At 38.1% G+C, this 25,432-nt stretch overlaps 1 protein-coding gene across 5 annotated transcripts; it reads left to right on the top strand.

Annotated features, from left to right (window-relative positions):
• Window positions 1–16,011: 16,011 nt before the first annotated feature.
• Window positions 16,012–22,400, top strand: LOC148020112 (putative glycerol-3-phosphate transporter 1). Of its 5 annotated transcripts, XR_015694927.1 has the most exons (6): window positions 16,012–16,671; window positions 17,173–18,307; window positions 18,526–19,118; window positions 20,906–20,980; window positions 21,122–21,269; window positions 21,642–22,400. XR_015694927.1 is itself a non-coding variant. In XM_087700388.1 (3 exons), exons 2-3 carry the CDS (start codon window positions 17,194–17,196, stop codon window positions 19,059–19,061), a joined length of 1,650 nt encoding a protein of 549 aa, XP_087556514.1. In that variant the 5' UTR covers window positions 16,012–16,671; window positions 17,173–17,193; the 3' UTR covers window positions 19,062–20,899. The 5 variants fall into 5 exon arrangements, 1 of the variants encoding a protein (XP_087556514.1); XR_015694928.1 differs by lacking the exon at window positions 20,906–20,980 and having other exon boundaries at window positions 21,642–22,390; XR_015694926.1 differs by lacking the exons at window positions 20,906–20,980; window positions 21,122–21,269 and having other exon boundaries at window positions 21,642–22,380.
• Window positions 22,401–25,432: the final 3,032 nt, after the last annotated feature.

The following is a 25,432-nucleotide window of genomic DNA, read 5'->3' as shown; positions in this document are numbered from 1 at the left end:
GTTACTAAAATCACTATTTTTAAAAGCTACCAAGATAGCATTGTTAAAAGTAGAATTGTCAAAAATACCAATTGAAGGCTGGCTATTGGAGATAGAAAGAAGAGACCAAGATGGGAGCCAAAACAATACTATAATAACTTTAGTGTCTCTTCAAGTTTCATCTATATATAGTTTGACTCTTCTAACTTCCCACCACATTCTATAACCAATTCGAAGAGATTATAACTTGTGGAGAATATGTACTATACATCTAAGCATGAGGCTCACTCTCGTGAAAATGGTATAAGCCCATGGTTAAAACTAAATGTCATGCAAGCACATGTATATTAGTATATGTTGTATGCTAATTAGAAGAACTTAATGGATGCCTCTTAAAGTCCCTTAGCCAAGCCTCAAAGGACTAGGCTAAAGACAAAGGTTTTGTAAATGGACAAGTGAGGGAAAAAGGAGTTGACATTGCCACTCAAAAAGAAACCCAAAGCTTATAATGTGTACAAATAAATAGAGAGCTCATTATTGAGTGTTCACGCCTTTGAAACTCAAGCTTTTGATCTGCCATTTCTTGTGTGTATGTGAGGTTGAGATCAAAAGAAAGAGAGGGTGAGAGTAAGAGTGAGTGAGTGAGTGAGTGAGTGAGTGAGTGAGTGAGTGAGTGAGTGAGTGAGTGATCGAGTGAGTGAGTGAGTGTGAGTGTGAGTGTGAGTGTGAGTGTGAGTGTGAGTGTGAGTGTGAGTGTGAGTGTGAGTGTGTGTGTGTGTGTGAGTGAGTGAGTAAGTGAGTGAGTGAGAGTGTGTGAGTGTGAGTGTGAGTGTGAGTGTGTGAGTGTGAGTGTGAGTGTGAGTGTGAGTGTGAGTGTGAGTGTGAGTGTGAGTGTGAGTGTGAGTGTGAGTGTGAGTGTGAGTGTGAGTGTGAGTGTGAGTGTGAGTGAGTGAGTGAGTGAGTGAGTGAGTGAGTGAGTGAGTGAGTGAGTGAGTGAGTGTGTGTGTGTGTGTGTGTGTGTGTGTGTGTGTGTGTGTGTGTGTGTGTGTGTGTGTGTGTGTGTGTGTGTGTGTGTGTGTGTGTGTGTGTGTGTGTGTGTGTGTGTGTGTGTGTGTGTGTGTGTGTGTGTGTGTGTGTGTGTGTGAAACTCGAGATTCTAATCCAACCATTTCTTTTGTGTGTGAGAGGTTGAGATCAAAAGAAAGAGAAAGGGTGAGAGTAAGAGAGACTGTGAACAAGTGAGTGAGTGAGTGAGTGAGTGTGCATGTGTGTGTGCATGTGCTTGGGATGCTTCCCTCTCCTCTTCTATCCCCCCCCCTCTTCCTCATCTTCCTTTTATATCTGATGGTTGAGATTGAAGAAATGAGGCAGAAGCTTGAGGCTTGCAAGATGTGCATGGAAGAATCATGGAACTAAGTAGGCCTATCCTCGATGTTTAGACTATAACAAGAGTGTTGTGCATTGGTAAGTCTACTAGAAAGAGATTTTTGAGCCGCTCATAGAGTCTCTTTGATTCTTGGTATCAAACACAAACTTGTCTCCATAGGACTAGCAATAGCTTTACAATCTTTGAGACCAAATCTTCACAACATTATATTAATATACTTTGTTTGGCATAAAGCAATGCCTCCTTCACAAAACTTAAAATTCAATGCCCAAATAATGATGCAATAGGACTAAATGTAATGTGCCAAAAGCTAAATTAAAATCTCCAAATTATGTCTCATTAGGACTAATGTGAGAAGATGTCATCGACATGAAACACAATGATTAGAGACATACAAGGTGCTCTTAGTTTAATTATTCTAAAAACCATGTGCAATCAAGTATGCATATGTTTTCTCATACTAAGCCTGAGGTGATTGCCTTAGACCATACAATTTGTTTTCTTGCCTTTTCGAAACAAACCATGAGGTTGAATCACATATAATTCCTCATACAAATCACCATTTAAAATGCAATTTTAAGGTCCACCTAACATACATTCCAACCATCATGAGTTTCTAAAGCCCAAATACTAAAAAATGTCATCATGTCACAATTGAGAGCATGGTCTCATCAATATTGAGCGTAACCCTTTGTCTAACCTCATAGGGATAAAATCACTTAGTACAAGTGGCCCTTTTGGTAGGAGATGAATCACACAAGAAGCAAGTGTCATTCTTGAGAGTAGCATCATATTCAATTTGCATAACATGCATCCAACTTTTTTAATTTGGTTCCTCTTTCAAAAGCACAAGCTTGTCCTCATTACACATACTAAAAACAACCATTGAATAGCAATCCGATGCATAAGTCACATTTTTAAATCTAAATGAGTATGACTAGACAAAGGTGTATCCAATTTACTATCATGTAACATTTGCACTAATCACTTTAGCATAGAATTGGACTTCTCAATCTCATAAGCAAGTACATGATTCACATCTATATCAAAAGTAGGTTGAGTTGTGGATTCATTAGAAGATTGCATAGATTGAAAATTTGCCTCATTTGGTGCTACATTTGATTATCCACCACTAAAAAAGGGTAACAAAGTGATATATGTCTTGTGAGCATAGATCTATCTCCTTGGTATTTTAACAAAATGATATATGTCTTGTGAGTATAGATCTCTCCCCTTAGTATATGAAAGGAAAGGCCACATAACATCTCCCTTAAAGATGACATCACAAAAACATATCAAAACAGACTTAGTTTGTGGAGCATATAGGCCTTTGCTTTTAGAAGTATATCCAACAAAGATACATTTTACAACATTTTCATCCAAATGTTTGCAATGTTACACAAGTACTAATGCATAAGACAAGTAACCAAAAACACACAAGTAAGCAATAGATGAATATTTTTCATGCCAAGCCTCATATGGAGTGATAGATTACAAAGCCTTTGGTAGGATACCTGTTTAACACCTAAGCTACACCCATAGCAATCTAAAGCCAAAAACTATGTGGTAAAGCTTAACATTTGATCATATATCATGCCATCTCAATGAGAGATGTATTCTTCCTCTCAACTATACCATTTGTATAAGGTGTAAATTGATTGTACATTATATTTTTATCCATGTTCAACCAAGAATGCATCAAACCCTTAAGACATAGTTCTCCCCTTGATGAGAGTGAAGAGTGTACACTTAGATCTTGAAAAATCCACTAGCTTCAAAGTTTCATCCTCTCGAGTCACCCTTATAAACCAAGCTGGAAGGAACTCCTATTGGGTGAGGCCACTGGCCTCCCCCTATCTCTTTGGACTCTCCTCCAAGGCCTTTATCTTTGGATGATCTTGTTGGGGGTAAAGGTGCATGTGCCTAGCCGCCCGTGTATTACTACATTGATAGTACCCGCACTTGCACACTACAGGAGCAGGCACCCATCACTGTCACTTTTGCTCCATCATCAAGAAATGCAAGAAAAGTGTCTCCAACAAGGAAAAGGAAAATTTGATCAAGAAGCAAATCATTGAACTGTTCAAGTCCATCATTGCTATAGTAGAAAATCAGGACTACACCATCCATGTCCTAGCGGATATGGTCCTGACCACCTACAAGACAACACATGCACTCCCTCTTGAACCATGGACTATTGACATCCCCCAGGGTATACAAACCCTCCAAATGAGTGGGCCAAGTGGACTAAATATCAAGAAATCTGGAAGCAGCTTTGGGGGGAGGACCAACTAGTGTAGGAGCCTCCCACACTCCCACTCTCGACCTTGTATCCCTAGCCCACTCTATCCGAAAGTCTACTTATTCTAAGCCCATGTAAACACTATAACTAGTCTAGATATAACTACTTTAGGTATAACTAGCCTAAGACTTAGTCAATGGGTTGAGTCCCTTCTGTACATTTTCTCTTTTTCTTTCCTACAATACATTTAATGCTTTCAACAAAAAATAAAAAAATAAAAATCCTCAACCAGTGATATATATTATTTGAGCAAAAAAACACTTCGAGCTTAGATTTCAAAGAATGCACCCATGGAAGCTGGGAGTAATTGTCAATATAATAGTCATACAGTATGGATAATTTCTAGAAAATGATGTTTGCATGAAACCACAAACATCACTGCAGTGCAATTTATGAGAAATCTCACTATTGTATTGTTTGAAAAGAAAGCACATTGCATTTTATGTAAGATGTGTTTTATAGTGTAGGTAATAATGACACCATGTTAGATTCATGCAGGTATACAAACAAGTCAAATTTCCATGACCAAAATGAGCATGCCAAATTTTACATTTGAAACAACCCACAAATCTACAACTATATATGCCATACCTTCCATAAATTTTCCATTAACATCGAGCTTGTACAACACACAACATAGGAAACAAAATGTAACAATCTCATCACCATATCAAAGATCATGAACAATACATCCGTCATTCATAAAATTTAATAATTAAGCCAAACTTGGCAAGCGTAGAAACTAATATTAAATTCTTTTCTATTAGTGACATATACAAAGCATCTAAAAGTGTGAAAGTGTTGCCATTAGCATTGGTCAACACAAATTTACCAACTTCTTATACAAGATAATAGGAGTTATTTACACATGTAACATTACCACCTTAGGGACAAACTCAAGAGAAATAACATAAGAATCATGTTAAAAGGGTTCATAACTACATTGTGCACTTTACGCTAACCTTGTATCCTACACTACATTTGTAGATTCTAAATTAGAAGGAGAGGTATCTACAACCGCCATACTAGCCTCTTTCATAGCCACTTTACGATAGCCCTTAATGACATGATCTCTTGCCTTATAATACCTATAAATGTTTTTACTCTCATTTATTATTTTCTTAAATAACTTTCTTTATCTAAATAGTATTTGTAATTTATCCTTACTAGTAAAAAATGTAGCTTTTTCTTGACCTTTCTAACTAGCCACAAAACCTTCACCTATAATGCACATAATGACCTATTTTGTTGAAATTGATCTTCTTACAACAAAATAAAAAGCAAGTCCTAAAATGGCAAAGTATTGGGATTACCTTTCATCAATAAAGAAAGAGTTGATACAAAGCTCTAATAAAAATCAAGATGACCATTGAGAACAATGAACTATTTGGTAAAATCTGATATCTATAGCAATTAATTGCTATTTAAGGTCTTTGACCTTTGTAAAAATAACAATCCATAGGGTCATCTTTATGCATGTTCACTCTCAAATTTCTTACAAAAGTAAGCAACATGGACTGCATTTCTTCCTTGATACAAATGTGCAAGTGTACCCCAAGCCTCTTTAAATAACTTGCATGAGCAAATGTGTGGAACAACATGGCATATTTATTTAACACATGATGTAATCAATGCATGAGCCACCACATCTCTACCATCATAATAAATCCACTTAATGATGGATGGCAGTGTTCTAGGTTAATCTTTTGGAAATAGTGTGCAATATCCTCAACAACGTCTATTTCTATTACACTTGTAGCTTCCACAACCATAGTAAAATGTAAACTAATTTCCTACACAATGTTCCACAACCCTTTTGCAACCAAGGCATGATGCATCACATAAGTCCATAGTGGATAGTTGATTTGATCCAAAGTGTCATCAACAACCAATAGTGGAATACATCAATGTTGTTATCCATGGCCATTGATTGCACTTGACACAAAGGTTGCGCGTATACAAGAAAATTTGCACAAAAAGCAACCTGTGCTATATAGCACAACACAAAGTAGACTTTAAAAGGCCTTACTTTTTCAAAATGAAAACTTTAATAAAATTTGCAAAAAAAAGACAAAATAGCCTACATGGTAGTAACAATACAACAAGCAAAGCTTGAAATAAGCTCAAGTTAAAAAACCCTAACCAAGCCTAGCCTTATGAGTTGTCCTATACTATTCGTCAACCTATAGACTCTCATCAAAACTTGTTCCAATTGGAGGAAATGAAGAAAAGGGTATTGATGACTTTTCCCAGTAGATCAAACCCTACTCTAATATTAAACATTTGATGTAGGGTAGCAAGAATAGCTTAAAGAGGAAGAATCTTAAGAGCTCACAACTCAAAGTGTATTGAGAGGTACAATGTACAAAATTTACAAGACTAAGTTTGCCCCAAAGTGAGTGGGCATATATACAAGGCCACGGGGGAAAACCTATTGGTGAGGAAAAATATGCCTCGATGATCATAAGTGTGTTCACACACATCACCACTTAAACTATGAAAACTTTGAGGACTTTTAACCATTGGGGAAGTTGTACCTATTCCTACCATACAATAAACCTTAGGAGATATATGAGGCCCTAAGTAGACCTTGCAACAATTGTTCAATATTACTTTTGGAAAATAAAACCTCAACTATAATGCTATTCTTACTTTAATGTTATCTCTAAGGAAAATAATGATTTTATGGATTAGTTTCTTGATGGTTACTATTCAATTACTAAGGATCCCAAGAAATTGTTGTCTAATATTGGCAATGTGACATTATAATACTTCCATATATGAGAACTCTTTGTGAGGTATCATTCACTGAAATGTCTTGATTAAAATTTTCTTGGCAATCTTAGCTCAAATAATAATGTAGTATAGATACATATGTATGTGTGTATATTAGAAGTCTTAACATGTGCACACACATATGATTAGTTCAAAGAAGTATAACTATATTTTATAGCATATGAAAAATAATATTTCAACAACATGATGTCAACTTAGCAAAGACATACACAAAAAGAGACCAAGATGATGCTCTCCCTCTCCCTCTCCCTCTCCCTCTCCCTCTCCCTCTCCCTCTCCCTCTCCCTCTCCCTCTCCCTCTCTCTCTCTCTCTCTCTCTCTCTCTCTCTCTCTCTCTCTCTCTCTCTCTCTCTCTCTCTCTCTCTCTCTCGTTACATTTCTAGACTCACCTAGATAGAGTATGTCTATAGGAAACGCTACATCTTGTGTGTGTTCAAGGGCATTTAATAAACCCCACTGCTTACATGTTATGAGGCAATAAAATGATACTTCTTTCTTATGAAACTTACATAATATTTTTAAAGTTGAAATAAAAGCCCCCTTTTTGAGTCTAATCATGTAAATTTATCAAATAAAGTACCTTTTGATTTCACTTGATATATCTTTGGAGGTGCCCCCTCACTCCCCCTCACTATGCCCGCCAGCCTGGGTGCACTCCCTTGAGAGATCTAGTCATAGCCTTCACAAGGGGTCATCTTGGAGAGAGTCGTAACCCTATCTTGAGTGAGGTCCCTGACCCCAATTAGGGTGATGGCCCTACCACCCTCGTTGAGAGAGATTTGAACCATTACTGCTCGCCACATAGGAGATGCATGTCAAGACACTTTAGCCCCCTATGGTAAAGCAAATGTTGCAACACACTATTAGGGGGATATTGGGATGAGACATTACATTAGGCTTATGTAATAAATTACATCTTAGCTTAGGATTTTGGGATTTCTTTTAGCTTTTCATATCTCCTTTTACTCATAGAACTTTGCAGTTTGAGTGATAACTTGATTATACTTTATATTCATACATCATTGTAGTTGTACCTATTTTGGCTTTTTGCAAGCATAGATACATATAGAGCTCATTGCCCCCTTCCCATGTACCCTAGCTTAGTTTTGTAATAAGTGTCTTCATTTTATGCTTGTGGGTAGTGAGCAACTAAGCTACCAAGCTTGTTGACAGCTTTTAAGGCCACATCCGCAATGATGGCCTAGATTAATTCTTGGTCAATAAAATATTGTAAAACTTATGTTTGGAAATGAATGGTAGAAGTGGTGGATTTGAAACCAATGTCACCACACTAATTTTGAACGAACAACACCATTTGTGTGTGTGGGGCCTCAAAATGGCAATTGATTCACCTATTGAATGGAAATTTGTGTTAAATATGACCCCTAGTCTTATGGGCACTCATATCCCTTAGGTTGATATAACTAGGCCACGACATCACTTCAAACTCCATCCAGAGAGGATACTTAGTGCTCTTGGCAGAGGAGGTGGCTCCGTAGTATATTGCTATGGTAATGACCTCTCCTCGATAAGCTTTTAGGGCTATTTCATGAAAACAATCTATGGGCATAACAGTTCTTTCAAGCATTTATTACAATCATAGCTACCCTCACATGGAGATGAATAGTTAGAGTTTTCAAATTGGTGCACAAACTAGTTATAGGAAATATTTCTTCCACTCATCATGTCTCCTTTTCTATTTTCTTAAGTATGTCAATGAAATTGATTTTATACTTAATGAAATCAGTTCTCTTAAGTACATGAAAAAGTGTTCTAGTAGTCATAATGAAAGGTACCATAGTGCCCCCACCTTTCTTTACTTTTTCTTGTCCTTGATATACCACTTCACCACTTTCCTCAACAAAACAAAGAAAAGTTTGCAAGGAGATGATATAATAGTAGACTATTGAAGGTATGATTAGTGCTCATGAAGACTATTTTTGCAACGAATGGAAAGAAGGAGAGGGGTGAAAAGTGAGTGATCTTTCTTACCAAGATCTAAGAAACCACTTGCCATAGCTAAAAACTATAAATTATAGTTAGGGTTTTGAAGGTTAAGGTGGAATTCTCATGGTTTTTTGCAAAACCATGGGTGTGATGTGAGAGGCATACCTATGGCTACATGTATGAAACAACCATCGTGTTTGTTTTTGTAATTGGACAACTTATACTAAAAAATTGTGCATCCCTTACAAAGTTCAAGTCTTGTAAAAGCAAACAAATCACTATTGTTGTTTCATCAACAAGTAGGGTAAAGGGGCCAATGGGGGTATACCTAAGTCATGTCAATTGATGTGCCTAAATTATTGATTGAATCACAAGAAGGAATTTTTGGCAAGGAAGAAAGCTTGTGTGTTATGACTCTTGGCACAACAATTTTTGGCACAAGCACTCGTCAATAGCAAGAGATATTGGCTTGCCCAGAAATCATTTGTAAAGAAAGGTGCTTGGTTTGGAGTGACAAGTGGGCCAATACGAGCATAATCGAAAAGTTGGGCACTTCAACCAATCATATTGTTGCATTATGTGCTATGTCTAGTCATGAAATGCCGTGCCATAGGTCCCCTATACGTGCTACATATGTGTTTCATGATTGGTCCTTGTGTAAGAGTTGGCCCTCTTAACCTAACAACGAGTGAACCACCCATTTCAGTAGGGGAAAGAGATAAAAATGCAAAGCATGATCAAGCTAACATTATGATAGTTGTTATATAACCTTATATAGTAAACACATGTAAGTTTATAAGTAGTCATGTTACATGATGATAAAAATGATAGCAATTACAATTATAATAATTATAATAAAAGTGTAGTGTATATGATAATTATACTACGACAATATGAATAACACTATGATAAGGTTACTTTGATGTTCTTCGTCTGAGAAAACACAAGTAACATAATCGGGCAATAATCGAGAAAAAGGGATTCATAAGGCCACGAATGAAGAGGGATCATTAAAAAAATAGAATAATAAAAAAGCGGAAGGTTGATTAAGAAAGGCGGCAATATGAAAATGGGAAGTGTACGAGAGATCGCGAGAGGCAGTGATTGGACTGAGAATATTCACCTGGCGATACGAGATTCAGGAGAATCATCCGCAGAATATTCCGCCTGATGCGGATCTTAGATCCCGTATATCCAGCCCGCAACCGCCCCTTGAAAATGAAACGTGTTACTTAGATATATACACTTATAAGCCCACTGAAAAGTGTGATTCATACTCTTAGAACTCTCAAAAGTATAGGTGCTGTTCACTCGCGCCCCGCTGGCCGCGGTCGAAAGTCCCCTTTTTGCATAGCAGTGCCAGTGCCAGTGCCAGTGCCAGTGTTCACGAAAAACATTTTTCACACCTGACCCCAATGCCCATCAAACCATGCTTTCTATAGCACACACAACAACCTTTGATTCCAAATCGTGGAGAGATTTTTACACCCAATTACATGTATCTATCATTTTTATACGTAAAAACTTTGTAAAGTTCGAGGTTTTAAAACCTCCTTTAAGTTTTGAGGGCTTTTTATCTCTTGGGCGGGGGGGGGGAAGGTTCCCGATTCATTCTATTTTAAACTCGAGGTTTTCGTGAACACAAAAACTGTTTAACTTACCAATTTACGGGCTTTTCCCCAAAGGAAATAATAAAAGTGCGACTTAACAACATCATGTTCTGCTTTGTGGCAATGGAACTATCTTAGAGAGACACTAAGTCCCCAAAAGCAAACTAAAGTCATTGTAGTAAACCTTTAACTTCAAGAGATGCTTGCTAATCATAAATCTAAAGGCTACCCAAAAATGTAACTTCAATGAGCCCCAACTTGATAAATTTAACATCTGCTCTACAAAAATTTAACCTCTTTTTTGGGGATGTTTTGCAATTCATTCCATGTTAAAGCTTAGACTTTTCTGGTGAACATTTTTTGTAGCCTCTATAAAAAGGGATTTTTTGAGGTGCTTCTTTTATAGAACTATTCCTAGAGCAAAATTTTGTCCACAAAATGTCTTTCTAAGAGTAAGGCATCCTTCAAATGTTAGTAATCGACAATAACATCAACAAATGTTCCATTTTGCCTAACAAAGGGTAGTTAAAACAGTAACCAATAGTCAGTAAACAAAGTCATACTCTTGCACAAGTGATGTTATAGTTTTCTTATATGGTAATGGCACCAACTTAATGATGATTACCAACCAACCTTCAATGTCTAACCTTGTGATGCATAGCAAAAGTTCAAAAATCAATTCAACAAATAACTTGCCTATGCACAACAAAGCAAAGGGACCAAAATGACTAAATTACTGAAAAAAGATTTAACCTCCTTTTGGATGAAAGGTATGCCCTTTTTTTTCTTACTTTACACACGAAAAGATTGTATAAGTAATAACAAATATTGATTTACATAGAGGATAGGAAACATGCTAGTTTAGTAAATAGGATAGCCCATTCAGCTCCTTGTTCTCTAAGTAGCCTCTCTCTCTCTCTCTCTCTCTCTCTCTCTCTCTCTCTCTCTCTCTCTCTCTCTCTCTCTCTCTCTCTCTCTCTCTCTCTCTCTCTCTCTACCCCCCCAATAAAATGCTATGTACACTATACTCACAAATTATGTGTTATTTATAACCTCTTGACTTGTATGTCATGTCCTTACTGCATAGATTCTTCCACTACACAATTCATTAGATGTAATGTGTCAAAACTTCTCTATAACTTGCCCAAATTTCCACTCACCTTTGTCAACAATCACTTGCACTTTAACAAAAAAAAAGATCATATTTTCCATACAAACGTAGATGAGGACCACAAAAGGGACACACTATCCAAATACATATATTATAATAGAGAAATATTAGTATAGAAGATAAAGTTGATCGGTTCTTTAAAAATATATGAATAATACCCACTAGGACTTGGTAAAATTAGGAACTACTTAAAAGGTTTTAACATTTTTGAAAAACTTAACAACATTTAGATGTTTGTATGGTTCCCTACTTTCTTGGGTTACTACATAAGGTTGCTAAAAGCATGATTTCAATTGTGAAGCTCACAATTTGAGATATGGAATCTAATAAGATATTAAACATTAAATGGCCATGAAAAATATCTACAAATGATTTGTTCATACTTGTTTTTCTTGATGTCGCATGAGATTGCAAATTGTAAATACAAATAGGTGACTAATTATCGAGAATACAAATAAAAGTTTTATACAAGCAACCTTGTGACTAACTACATGGGGTAATTACTAGCTTGAAAGGTTAGCTTCTTAAGAGGGCTTAAAATGTATGTCCACTGAACTCTATTCTCAATATATGCCACACAAAATAAGGAAAGCAGAGTGCCATTATGTGGTCTAGAATCAGGCTGGTTATACCCCAAATAACGAGCGCCCATTTTGTAAGCTTTAACCAATCAAAACACTTATTTAAGGGTTAGGCGTCCGTAGTCCTTTACACACTAGAGAGGACATGACCTGTTGTTTACTTGCTAAATAGGTGAACTCCCTGCCCACTTTTGGGTGGGGAGTCTCCCCTGCCCAATTTGTAAAGTGGCAGACAAGGGTGCACTTTTTGCATTTGCAAACAATAAAATTTTTATAAATTAATTAATTAATATTTTTTTACAAATTGTGTCTATTTGGTGTGTAAAGGTATGACGCCCATGTTCGCGCATAGTTTTAAAAAGTGCATGCCCACACTCTGGGCGGGGGTTGGACGCCCATCACTTGGTGTGTAACCAGCCTCATTCATGTTCTTCTCCTTACACGACGACCTTCCAAACCATTATAGGCAATTTGAGTTGCTTTATAGTTAAGATAGTGGATCCCCCATAAAGTAACTCGATTCCATGCCATCCTTCTTGTAATCCCCCCCCCCCCCCCCCAAAAAAAAAATGCACAATAAGGCTACAAATTTTTTTGCTCCACCCACACTAATAAGAGCATTCTTTGAAACACACAATTTTTTCCATTAATGCATTTCCAATATGGATACTTCTTAATGTAACAAGAACTATGAATGTGGTACTTGGATTCTTTGATTTGGTATCAAAAGTTTGAAATTTGTGTTATTGTAATGGTCAATTGGTACACTCTTAACTAAAACTAGTGCAAGGATATGGTGTCAAAGAATCCACTACTTTATTTTATTCTTTGTTCATGACATGATTTAATTTCAAGTATTAAAAGTTGCTTTCAAACAAAAGCCTCCATGCTACTAATGCATTGCACATTTATCATAACATAGTAATAAATGGTGCCTAATATGTGAGGGAAATGAGGAGTTCTTTAGCATTGTATGGTACTTAGACTCTTTAGCATAGGTTTATTGGAAATTGATGCTAGTTTCCCATCAATGCAAAGTAATTTAATGAATTCCAATCCCCTTTTAGTAGAGGAAAACAAGCAAGATCTAGTTTTATGCATTTAGGTACATCAACTTTAAGTAGCATTCTGCTAAATCCTAATTTGTTTCAAGTAAAGCAAATGATTAAGCACTTGTATGTTGAGTTAATCGATTAATCTACTAAAATTCAAATTTATTGTAGTTAAAAGCCCAATTTGACTCCTTTCTAAAGTAAGCAACCCCCAACCATCACATTCCCCCCCCCCCCCCCCCAAATGCCAACATAATTTTCATTTCAGGTATTAAGGCATAAAAAAGGGCATAGTCTTATGGAGTTGTAAATTTCTATCATCTTTGATTAAAGGCATTTTTGATTGTCATTTCAAGGTTTACAAAGAGTATACGTCAAACATTTCTATGACAATTGAAAGATGTATTGTGATTGTCATTAATAATCACAAGAACACACTACAATAAAAAGGGGTACCCATTTAATATAAGCAAGAGTAGGTACGGTTGTAAGCGTGCACACAAATGTTCCACTTCTTAGCAATAATATCACCTATTTTAATAAATATCAAAGTTACATTCGAATAAATAGTAGGTAGGAGGCACACACACACACACACACACACGCACGCACGCGCACACGCACACGCACACGCACACGCACACGCACACGCACACGCACGTGCACACGCACACGCACGCACACACACACACACACGCGTGCGCGTGCGTGTGTGTACACACACATGCACACGCACGCACGCACGCACGCACGCACGCGCGCGCACACACACACACACACACACACACACACACACACACACACACACACACACACCCCACATGCACATGTATTTCAACCCCGGCATCACATTTGAAATGCCTCAAAACTTCCAAAAGAAGTCTTAAAGGACCAAATTTAGATTCTAATGAGTGAGGGAATTGCCCAACATTTCTAATACAATTTTTGACGCCCCAACCCATGCCCAGAATGTGAGCATGTAGTTGTTGAAACTAGGTGCAGACATGGAAACAAAGTCTTTACACACCAAAAGCACATATTCTTTAAAATTTTGAAAACTATTATATTTGCTATTATTTTGATTGGTTGCAAATGCAAAAATTGTGCCCTTGTCCATACATTTACAAACTGGGCAGGAAAGACTCCCCATCCAAAAGTGGGTAGGGACTTCACCTATTTAGCAAGTAAACAACATGTCATCTCCTCTCCAATGTGTGAAGAATTGACAATGCCCAACCCCTAAATAAGTACTTTGATTGGCTAACACTTACAAAGTGGGCATCTCCATTTGATGTTGTATAACTAGCCTAACTTTCAACTACATTTATAGTGCATCACAAGAATGCACTACTTGGAAGTATCTTATGGGGGTTCAATGATGTGGACTTTGCGTAACTCAGAAGATGGCAATCAAGCAATAATCAAGTGATAGGATATTAGACTCAAACATTGTTGTGAACACAAATATGATGTGACAAAGTGAACATTGGATATTAGCTTGCCTAATACTTTATTAGTTTACTCTAGAAACATGAAAATGTGTTGAATTGCCATTGTTTAACTTCCACATTCACATAAAGCTCTTTTCAAAAGTGAAATACCTTCCACATCGCATGGACATCCACGTAAGAAGAGGTCCATATTTTGCAAATAATGAAGGGGCCACAACAACAAAGATGAAGTAGAGTTACAATAAGTAGACTAGCTAGGTTAACCATTCAAATATTGATTGCCCATCCTCTTAGAAGGATTCAAAAGATGGTCTAGCCAAGGTGTCAAGTTGCTCTCTTTGACAAATTTGTGACTCCTTTATATAGCTATAATTATCATAATCTTTCGTGTACAAGAGAATACTAGGCTATGCCCTCCTCACACACATATTGTCTATGGATTTCAAAACATTAGGCTATCTCCTTCTTAAGTGGTTGCTTGCCTAACCTACATTATGTCTACACACATTATGACTTGGGAAGAAACCTTCAAATTTAAAAAGAGGCAACACTGTAAAATTATTTATGTTTGGGTTTGCTCATAGTAGACACCACTTTCTCCACGTGCAAGGGGGAGTAGGTAAGCTACCAAGCTAACTCAACCCACGAAAGGGTTTTCTAAAATTATTTTATATAAAAATAGGAGGTGCATCCTTTAATTGGCAATCTAGGTGGGCACCAAAGCTTCAACAATCCTATTTTTTGGTTGAAATCAGAAGACCAAAACTTTCTTAATGTTTTTCTTCTTCTTGAGGGGCTTAGAATAGTTTGGTACATTATACAAATGAGAATGGTAAGAGCTTTTTGTGGTTATTCAACAAAGGTGTCTTAGTAGAAGCTTCAACTCAAATGTATGCACAGATGAAGTGATGATAGAAGTTATGCCTGCCCTCTAGTGACAACAACATTGTAAGGGCCGGGTTGCATTGAGCACCTACAGGGTTAGTGGGGGAAGTTAACTATGCTTGCACTCACTCGCATAGAATGGGAGTGGGGGTAGCAGCCCTTGCTTAACCCTAAGTATCCCCTACTAAACTAATGAAAAGGACATGTGCTAGCATAGTGTGAATAGTGTAACAAATAGAAAGCATGGATTTGTGTCAAAGTTTTTTGTTGGCCAATCGAGTGAACCTACTTGCAATTAATGCACTACAGCCTATCTTTGCCTCACTCCCAATTTTCCCCATGCGACTGTGGAGAGCTCCAAGGTTTTTCTAAACTCCTGTTGGTCCTACTAGACCTGGTGCAACACAGTTCTCACTTGGTAATCAAGCCAACATGTGTGTTACTTCTACTTGCATATATCTCTACTTGTTGTTATAGAAAAGGGTCCTACCACATCAGAAGATCTTAATGAACTGGAGAGAAAGTAACCTCCTATGTGTAGGCTATGAGGCCCTTACATTAGCCACATTTTGGTGAAAGGACCTTTTTCACAGAAAGCATTTTTGGTGGCAAATACAGGAATCATGAACTCAAAAGTTTGGAGGGCATTGTGCATCAACCTAATGTATTTGCCATTTTGACAACCAAGATTGTTTTATAGAGTTGAAGGTTTTGAACCTTTCTTCTTAAACATTTAAGTGACTTTTTTTTCCCATTCATTATACATTTTAAACCTTGTTTTTTTTTTTTGGGGTGAAGAATGGCTATTACAATAAGCAGGGTCCTCAAAAGCCTGCAAATTCACTAATGAACAATGATGGTGGCTAGCTCTCTCAAACCTTTTTCTCTCCCTTTTTGGCATGCTTTTAGGTTCAGCCACCCTATGCATGAGAGGCAGCAAGCACCCCATGGTCAGGATGATCATCCTAAGGTTGATTGAATGCCCCTTTGGGAGTTTCAGTGGGGAAAGCTACCTCACCATCATCTTTCTTTTGGATACACAGCATCAAAAGGCGTTTTCCCTGGCCTCCATTCCTCCTCCACCATCATCAGTCAGACTCCTCTTCTGTACACCGACACAGACCCAGACTGATTTTCCCTTCTATTACTTCTTCTTCTTCTTCACGGCAATTCATTTATCCTATCTGCATCAAACAGCCCTGTTTTTTGATTTCACAGAATTAGGCCGTTCCCTGTTCGGGTCAAAACTAGTAACAGTTTCTGCCCATTCGTTTTCCCCAAACATGAAGAAGAATTCTGTTCCTATAATCCTCTTTGAATCATACCATTGCAACATATTGTATCATCCTTGCATCCGTGTTCTTTGATCCCACAGAATTAGGGGCTCTTCCGGGTCCGGAATTTCTGCCAATTCATTACTCAAAATCAGAGGAGAGATTACCCCCGCACCAACCACCAATCACCATCTCTGCCCCCCCCTCCTTTGGGGACCTCAGACATTCTGTTTCTGGTAATTCATCTGCAATAATCTTCGTTTTTTTTATAAATTCACCACATATGAAGCTTTTAGGGAATTATGTCCTAACGACATATCCGTCTTGCAATTATCTGAATTGGTTCTTAATTTCATTTTTGCGATGTGAGAAATATGGCAATTTGTGATCTGCGATCATCTGAAGCGGCTGTCTCCTGGATCACCGACCTTTGAATTTATTTCATTAGGTTAAGCAATGATTGATTTTAAAAGACAGGAGATTCTGCTTTAATCGTTGCATGTTTAATCCTTAATACCAATTTTCTTGTCGGTTTACCATTCTAAGCTCAATTGGTTAGTTTGCAAAGCCTAGGCACAATATTCTATTCAATTGGTTAGTTTGCAAATGGCACCAAGATTGTCAGCAGTTATTCTCTCTGTGTTTGAACTGGTTGGTTATCTCATTCTATTCAATTGCCTGGCTTGCAAATGGCACCTGGAGTGTAACTTCTGTTCGGGGTCTTTGCTTTTGTGCAGCCATTCCTAACTTGACAAGAAATGGGCTGCACTTTGTTCAGCCAATTAGCGGTTCCGCCGGGAATCAAAGTTTTGAGGAGAATTAAGGATACAGGGGTTAGCTTTGAAGCCTACAGAACCTCTGTTTTGGTACTTACTTTCGTCACTTACTCACTATATCACATGTCAAGGAAGCCCACCAGCATAGTCAAGGACACTCTTCAATCTACCACCTCCAGCAACAGCTCAAATTTAGCCCACTTCGGTGTATCTCTATCATGGTGGCCAATGAAGCAGACCAACCTAAAACAGCATCTACACATTGATTCAGCATCGACAACCCACGCAACAACACAACAAGAAGGATGGGCTCCCTTCAATAGTGACACCGGTACAGCCCTTCTCGGAGACGTCGATGTGGCATTTCTTGCATCATATGCCATAGGGATGTTCTTTGCAGGGCATCTGGGTGACCGCCTTTGCAACCGATGGTTCCTCACAGTTGGAATGATTGGCAGTGGCATCTGTGTCTCTCTCTTTGGCATGGCCTACTGGTGGAACATACACTGGCTTGCCTATTTTTTCATTGTCCAGATTGTTGCAGGCTTTTTCCAGGCCACCGGGTGGCCATCAGTGGTCACAGTCATGGCCAGATGGTACGGGAAAAGGAAGAGAGGCCTGATCATGGGGATCTGGAATGCACACACTTCTGTTGGAAACATACTGGGGGCGTTAGTTGCCTCCTCAATGCTAAATTATGGTTGGGGATGGTCCTTTCTGGTTCCTGGTATGTCCATTGCTGTTGGAGGCATCTTAGTGTTCCTGTTTCTTGTGGTGGATCCTGTGATAGTTGGTTTCCCATCACCCAACAAAAGCTCTGAGCATAAATTTAAACAGTACAGGAAGAGTGAAGGGATACATCATGGGGATGCATCAGATCCAGAGATGGGTTCCTTGCAAGAGGCAAACTCACCACTGTTAAGAGAGAGCAGTGAAAAAGCTGATTCAAATGACTCATTGTCTGAAGAACATGCAATCAGCTTCATTAAAGCCTGGCTGATACCAGGAGTAGCACCATTTGCTCTATGCTTGTTCTTCACAAAGCTTGTGGCTTACACATTTCTCTACTGGCTACCTTTCTACATCAATCACACAGGTATATTAAAGGCCCAATCACATGATGGATATAGTTGAACTTGTAGGAAGCATGTTAAGCTTGGGAGGGTGGGACTGCCAATTAAATCTTCCATCAATTTTTACAGTGTTGTTTTCTTTCATAACAGAATTCAAAAGTCCTTGTTTAAAACATGATTTCATAGCTTGAATCTTATCAGAACCCAGAATTTATGACACAGACCACGTTTGGATTTGCAGAGATAAACGGAGAGTATCTTTCTGACACTGCCTCTGGAAATATATCAACCGTCTTTGACGTTGGAGGTGTGTTTGGTGGTATCCTAGCAGGCTATGTTTCTGATAGAATGAATGCTCGGGCAATAACGGCAGCCTCATTTATGTATATTTCAATACCAGCACTGCTTCTTTATCGAATCTTTGGCTCTATATCACTTTGGCTCAATTTGGTGTTGATGTTCATTGCTGGGATGTTTGTGAATGGGCCCTATGCTCTAATTACAACGGCTGTCTCAGCTGACCTGGGTACTCATAAGTCTTTGAAAGGGAACCCCAAAGCTTTGGCAACTGTCACAGCTATCATAGATGGCACTGGATCCTTGGGAGCTGCAGTGGGTCCTCTGTTGACTGGCTATGTGTCCATCTCAGGATGGAATTCTGTGTTTATAATGCTGACAATGTCAGCGTTATTTGCAGGACTACTTCTGAGCAAATTGGTGTTTGCAGAAGTAAAAGAGGTAATGAGTGAGGTGAAGGTTTCTTCAGGCGAAAGCTGAAACTATGAGAAGATCAAAGCTTCCATTTATGCTCTTGTTGAAGCCCTCTTCAAGCAGGTAATTGAGCAGTTGATCGCACTTGTCAAACTTCTAATGCCTTCATATAGAACAGTTTACAAGCATTCTTTCAAATAGAACAGTTTACAAGCATTAGACAAAACAAAGGATGCTGCTTGGATGGGAAAATAAAAAGCAAGGCATCAAATGTTGTGAGGTGGTGAAGTAGTGCTTGAATGAGTTGCTCAGTTGTTTGTATGTCCCTACTTTCAGGAGGTGACTTGTTTATCCTTCCAATGGATTCTATCAATGAATCCAATTGTGAGTGTTTTGATGACTGTATGCTACCCTCTGTTTGTGCATGTGAATCAACCACAGTCTAGTTTGACTGTGTTTTCTCCCCTTGTTTCAATCTCTAAGTCTGTTGTACAGTCAGTGGAATCACAAATCATCAGTTACATGAGGGGATACACCAGCTGTATTTTGCTGTCTGCTCTTATTGCAAGTCTCAGTAACAAGTCCTGGTATCAGGAGATTTCAAATCAGGAAGATTTTGGGAAGCATTGAGAATATGGAGTGCTTTTTGACAGAAATTTTGAACCTTTGAGATTCCAATTGGTAGAAATATTCGAACATGAGATGTGAGATGCTGCCATGCAAAAGGGTACTGCCCCACCAGGATAATCTTTCTAAGATAGCACACAGACCGGACCATCCACAAGGGGGGGCACGCAGAGGTTGATCACAGTGAGACTCTCCTCCTCAATGATCCAAAAAGATGGTTGCCTTGGACAAATTGGGAATAGTTCTGGCATCACACTGCAACCAGGCTAAGGGCACAGTAGTCCTTTCTGAGAGCCACAGAGGGGTACAAGATCCATTCATCGAAGTGACTCAGAGAATTGCGCACTGTTTTACTTATAGTGGTAGGTTGTTATTGCAATGACCTGTTCAAGGTTTGAATACCTGCTGCAATCCCATATGCCAGGGCATATCCAAACTCCCATCACGGTTTGTACAGAGTTTTCATGGTTACCATGTCTTTCCTACCTGGATTCTATGCTTGGACTCTTGAAGTTTCTTTAAACAGGTCAATTCTCAATCCCATGGCTTCAAACAAGCTTAGGTAATGAAATAATCCAGCAGAAGCATTACTGCTGGCATCTTTTCCCATTCTTCCAGTGGATCATACATCTATCAGAACATTTTCAACTTTGAGCATATGCTTGGATGTTGCAATTCCTTTTTGTTCTAGTCAATGTCACTCTTTATGAGCTTAAGACACACTTTTTGGGAGGAATATGTACTTCCTCTGAGTTTTGCAGCCTTCACCTTTGAAGACCTCCAATGAATAGCTACATGAACAAGCTATGAGATGACCACCTTGTCTTGTGAGTCTTCAGCACATTTTGCATTCCAAAAGGATAATTCAAACTGCAAGATGAAGGTGAAGGTTTTCCGTCGGCATTCATGTTCTTGTCAAAATGGGTTCCTTCTATGACGGCTCTGTTTGCCAACCTGTGTAAATTGGGCTATGCTCAGAAACTGAAGGCTGGCTCTTTTGTCCTCGTTCCTCATATTGACAAGGTTATCAATTTCTGCATGACATCCAACATGTCTGGAAGCTTGAAGGGTTTGCTGGTGACAACACACCATCTTTGCCTTGAATGGCAAATCCCTTGAATGATGCCTAAGATGTCTGTTAAATCTTGAAAGGGGTTCGTTGGTGACAACCTACCATCTTTGCCTGCAATGACAAAATCGTTTGCATGATATGTAAGATGTTTTGTGACCATGAACCACATACCCCATGTTGTTTCTGCATTTCTGATGTTCTTTTAATACAGGAATGCTTCCAAGTTCTTCCAATTCATGATATCTGCTGATTGGGAAGAAAGAGCTGAGACTTGAGACCAATTTAGGTGCACATATGTAGATCAATAAAGCTCTCAATTACAGTAGAACATTGTTTGTCAGTTCAGTTCATTCCATTTGAGATCAACAAATGGTGGTTTGTGTAATCCTTGAGAGAAAAGGCATGATAATGGTTCTACCTTTCACAGGACAGGACATAGAACAAAGCTAATGCGGGGCCTTCCATTAAGAAAGGGAGGCTTTCATGGAACCTCCAGAAAATGATTAGGGGTGGCCTTCCATTTCTATTAGAGGGCTATTGCAACCGCTTTTATGCCAGTCTTTCATGACAATAAGGTGTGTAGGGATCTCATAAGTTTCATGTTCCTTGACAAGTGAGGGCTTTTAGAAGTTTTATGAGTAACATAAACCTCGACATGTGTACATAAAGTATGTTATAAGCCTTTGATTTTAAAGTTAATTTCATGTCACAATAAAACCCCTTATTTTAGGTCAGCTTAGGGAATGATTAGCATGTGCTGGCCGTTCTAAAAGAAATCTCATATTTTAGGCCAGCTTAGAAACAACCATGTGCTCTTGCTATACATACATACATACATACATACATACATACATACATACATAGAGAGAGAGAGAGAGGCAGAGAGAGACAGAGAGAGAGAGTTTTGACAAAACAAGAATGTGAATGCATTGTTGTACGTATTTCAGGTTGTCAATCTCATTTCAATCACAATATAGTGGACATTGGTATATGATGTTGGGAGGAAGTGAACACATGCTATGATTTCAGAGAGATTAACTAGTTGCAATTGACTCTCTTTGTGCAACTTGGCTTGAAGGCTTGGAACATTGCACCATTCTTCAGTAAGGGGGTGATTCTTTTAGGTGAAGAGCTTTCTAAACATGGCTTAACTTGTTATAATCATCTCAAAAAGAGTCATACATAGGACTTTTTGTACAATAGATTAAAAATACTAGAGAAGAAAAGGATGAAGGTTAAAGCATGTGCACATTATCCAGATTTAGGTTCTAACTACTTTTTACATTGTATCAAATTCAATCTACAAACTCACTCATGCTAAGAGTTGCATTGTTCCTCATCTCTTTAGCTTTAGGTGCCTTGTATAAGCTACATTTTTTATTGGATAGTGTGTGAAAGTAAGACACTAAACTGAAAATTATATAATGGAATGAGGTTTTTGCAAAATAGCACCTTATATATTGGTAGCATGGAAAACCATGATCTTGTTGTACACCCACAAGAACAATTAATGATGAAATAATTTTGCTTTGCTTCTCTATCAGAATGGATATGTAAAGCTAGTATCATGTAATAATACTTCAAGCCGAAGGACATGAGACAAAAAAGTATTTGATCATTGTAAAAATGGGTACCTCTACAAAGTGTAGTTAAGGACTCGAGACAAGTGTCCCAACCTTGCAAAACATATTGCAATATTGTGAAGCTATTTTGGCGTAAATAGTAAATTTTAAGAGTATTGAATATAATTGAAAGCCTCACAACTCATGATGCCACTTGTCAAGCCCAAAACATCCAAAAAAAAATTTAAAATCCCATGAAAGATCTCCAAAATCACAATTGCCAAAGGCACATGATAAACCCATTTAAAAATTGGAATGGAAGAGGAGAGCATTGCAACTAAAGCTTGTCGAAAGACATGCCCTAAGCCCAATGAAAAAGTAATCCAAGAAGAGTGTAATCTGTCAAAAAGGAGCTTCAATCATATTGTCCATGAAAACCGAGGTGGTGTCTTAAGTAAATTGCTAAACTTGGAAAAAAGAAACTTTGGAATCTATAGAGAGAAGGCTTTTTAATTTTAAAATTGAGCTTTATGTTTGATGCCCTTGCCTTATGGGGTTTATGGCATGATCTGTGGGGTATTCATATCTATTGTTCTCTTTTAATCCTTGCCTTGTATGTTGGGCGAATAAATGAATTGTGAGGGAAAAAAACTTGCAAAATCTAAGAAAAGACTTGCATATTATCAAGGTTAAAAGTTTTTGTATCAACTCCTATAATGGAAGGTTTTTGTATCGCCTTTGATAAATGTCTTTTGTGAACATTGTCACCATTATCTATGGGATTCTAATAAAAACTTGCAAAATCTAAGAAAAGACTTGCATATTATCAAGGTTAAAGGTTTTTGTATCAACTCCTATAATGGAAGGTTTTTGTATCGCCTTTGATAAATGTCTTTTGTGAACATTGTCACCATTATCTATGGGATTCTAATATCATTTGATTTGACCTTTCCACTCCCAAGATTTTATGTATTGTTTTATTTATGGGGTTTCGTAGGCTTTGCTAATGTAGGCAACTTGGAAAGATCTTTCTCACTACTGAGCTCCAAGATTAGATAGATGCTTGAGAAATAGCTACAAAAGGTGAGGTGATGGGATTTATAATTGCAACAAACATTATGAGTGATTTGTGTAATATTCATCTATGTAACAAATAACTGAAGGGAGAAGCTTGAGTGGGAGCACAAGCAAGTGGAAGCAAGAGAAATAAAAGCTATGAAGCAAGAGAGCAAGAGAGAGACTCAAGCTATGAAAACTCCAACAGTCACAATGTGTGATTAACCTTCCCTTATTTAATAGTCATTGAAAGAATAAAGAATAAAGTGATAATGATGGGCAACTTCCACTTGGAGTGTATACGTGTGCGGCCACGGTACATAAAGTAAATATAGGGTAGGATATGCACATGTGCCTTTACCCCCAACAACCTCCTACTTAAAGGTGAATGTATCTCTAGTGAGGAGAGAATAAGAAGGAAAAAGTGAAAGTATAAATGAATACAAAGTACAACTGGATGAGGAAAGACATCATCTCATCTTAAGCCTATCTAAGGAAGGCAAAATGTTCCCCTAAGAAACTTTTAATGAGTAGGTCTGCACGATTTTGGTCAGTTGAGATCTTGACAATCTCAATGGACTTTTCCTCAATGACCTCTTTGATAAAGTATTAATACCCCTCAATGTGCTTTATCTTCCCATGGAAGACCTGATTCTTGGCCAATTGAATAACATCCATAGAATTTGAATGCAGTGTCAAGATCACATCAGTAATACCAAGGTCTGCCACACCAAATGGCCTAACCAGAGAGCCTCCTTGCAAGCCTTAGTGGCATAACATACTCCACCTTTGTAGTAGATAGGGCTATGCATTTCTATACCTTGGACATCCAAGAAACAATACCTCCAACATAGATGAAGGCATAGTTAGAGGTAGACTTTCTACTGTCCGCATGTCATGCATAATTAGAGTCAGTGTACCCTATGACTCCTGTGTTGTTCTGGCCACCATAACATATACACATATCTGCGCTGCCCTCCTCGAGGTACCTCATGATACTCTTCTACAACATTCCAAAAATACTACGATAAGCCTGCTTGGCTAAGCATACTATAGATTTATGAATCTTCATGTTCATTCACTCAACCATACCATTTTGGGGTGGGGTGTATGGGGCAGTGAATTGTCACTTAATGCCCTTGTTATCACAAAACTACTCAAAGGCTTTAGATATATACTTACCCCCATTTTTAGATCATAGGCATTTCAACCTATAACCAAACCGGTTCTCCTCAACAAGAGTAAGCCAACGTTGAAATGTAGCGAATACATCTAAGTTTTGCTTTATGGAATATGCGCAAACCTTATCTAAGTAACTATCAATGAAAGTAACAAAATAGTTTATGCCGCCTAACGACTAATAAGATATGGGTCCACAAAAATCAGAATGAATAAGATCTAGAGACTCGCATATGCATGTAATGCCAGACTTCTTATATGGACTATGTGTCTGCATGCCATAAAGACAATGATCACAAGAATCAAAACATTTATAGTCAAGGGGTGGAAGATACTACAAAATGGGTAAGCATTTTCATTCCTTTTGTAAACGCCCCGAACAACGTAGTATGCTTAACAATTATGATATTCGCTTGTTTTCAAGATTTAATATAAAAGAGAATGAACACTTAAAGCTAAAAATGAAAATTACTCACAAAATTATAGCCATGAAAATGTAAAAGTAATGGAGACAAGATTGAGGGTTGAAGATGGGCAACCTCCCCCGAAGGAATGTATTTCTGCTCAACCCAAGTCCCTTAGGGAAGAGCTCAGTTACAATCAACCTGAGAGTGAGAAAAAGGTAATTCTCACTCTCACAAGATCATGCAAAGATATACAAACACACATGCATTATCTATTATGCAATGATAAGAACTGATTTCTTTACAGTATGAGAGAAGAAAAAGGGGAAATCAGCCTTTCTCCATCGTTGATCAGCAGTACATGGATAGGGCTTGCTTCTTGTTGCTAAAATGGAAGAAAAAGCTCGAGAAGGAGGTGCTGTGATGAATTTACAGGCTTGCTGTCCTGTAAACAGCAGTGATAGAAGAGGGCATATGGAGGAATTTGATAATGGAGAAGTGGGGGATGATGATGGGGATGGATGGGGCCAGTTTCTG

Source organism: Lygodium microphyllum, chromosome 19, assembly GCF_053477565.2.
Source record: "Lygodium microphyllum isolate KBCC chromosome 19, Lygodium_microphyllum_v1.1.10, whole genome shotgun sequence".
In the NCBI taxonomy this organism is placed as follows: Eukaryota; Viridiplantae; Streptophyta; class Polypodiopsida; order Schizaeales; family Lygodiaceae; genus Lygodium; species Lygodium microphyllum.
Note: the sequence above shows the minus strand (reverse complement) of the source record. Positions and strands in the feature narration are given on the sequence as shown.

Excerpts from the sequence above, each read along its gene's own strand:
- LOC148020112 (XM_087700388.1), top strand. The coding sequence starts at position 17,194 with ATGGGCTGCACTTTGTTCAGCCAATTAGCGGTTCCGCCGGGAATCAAA. Across the intron at positions 18,308-18,525 it reads TTTCTACATCAATCACACAG|AGATAAACGGAGAGTATCTT; the intron begins GTATATTAAAGG and ends TTGGATTTGCAG.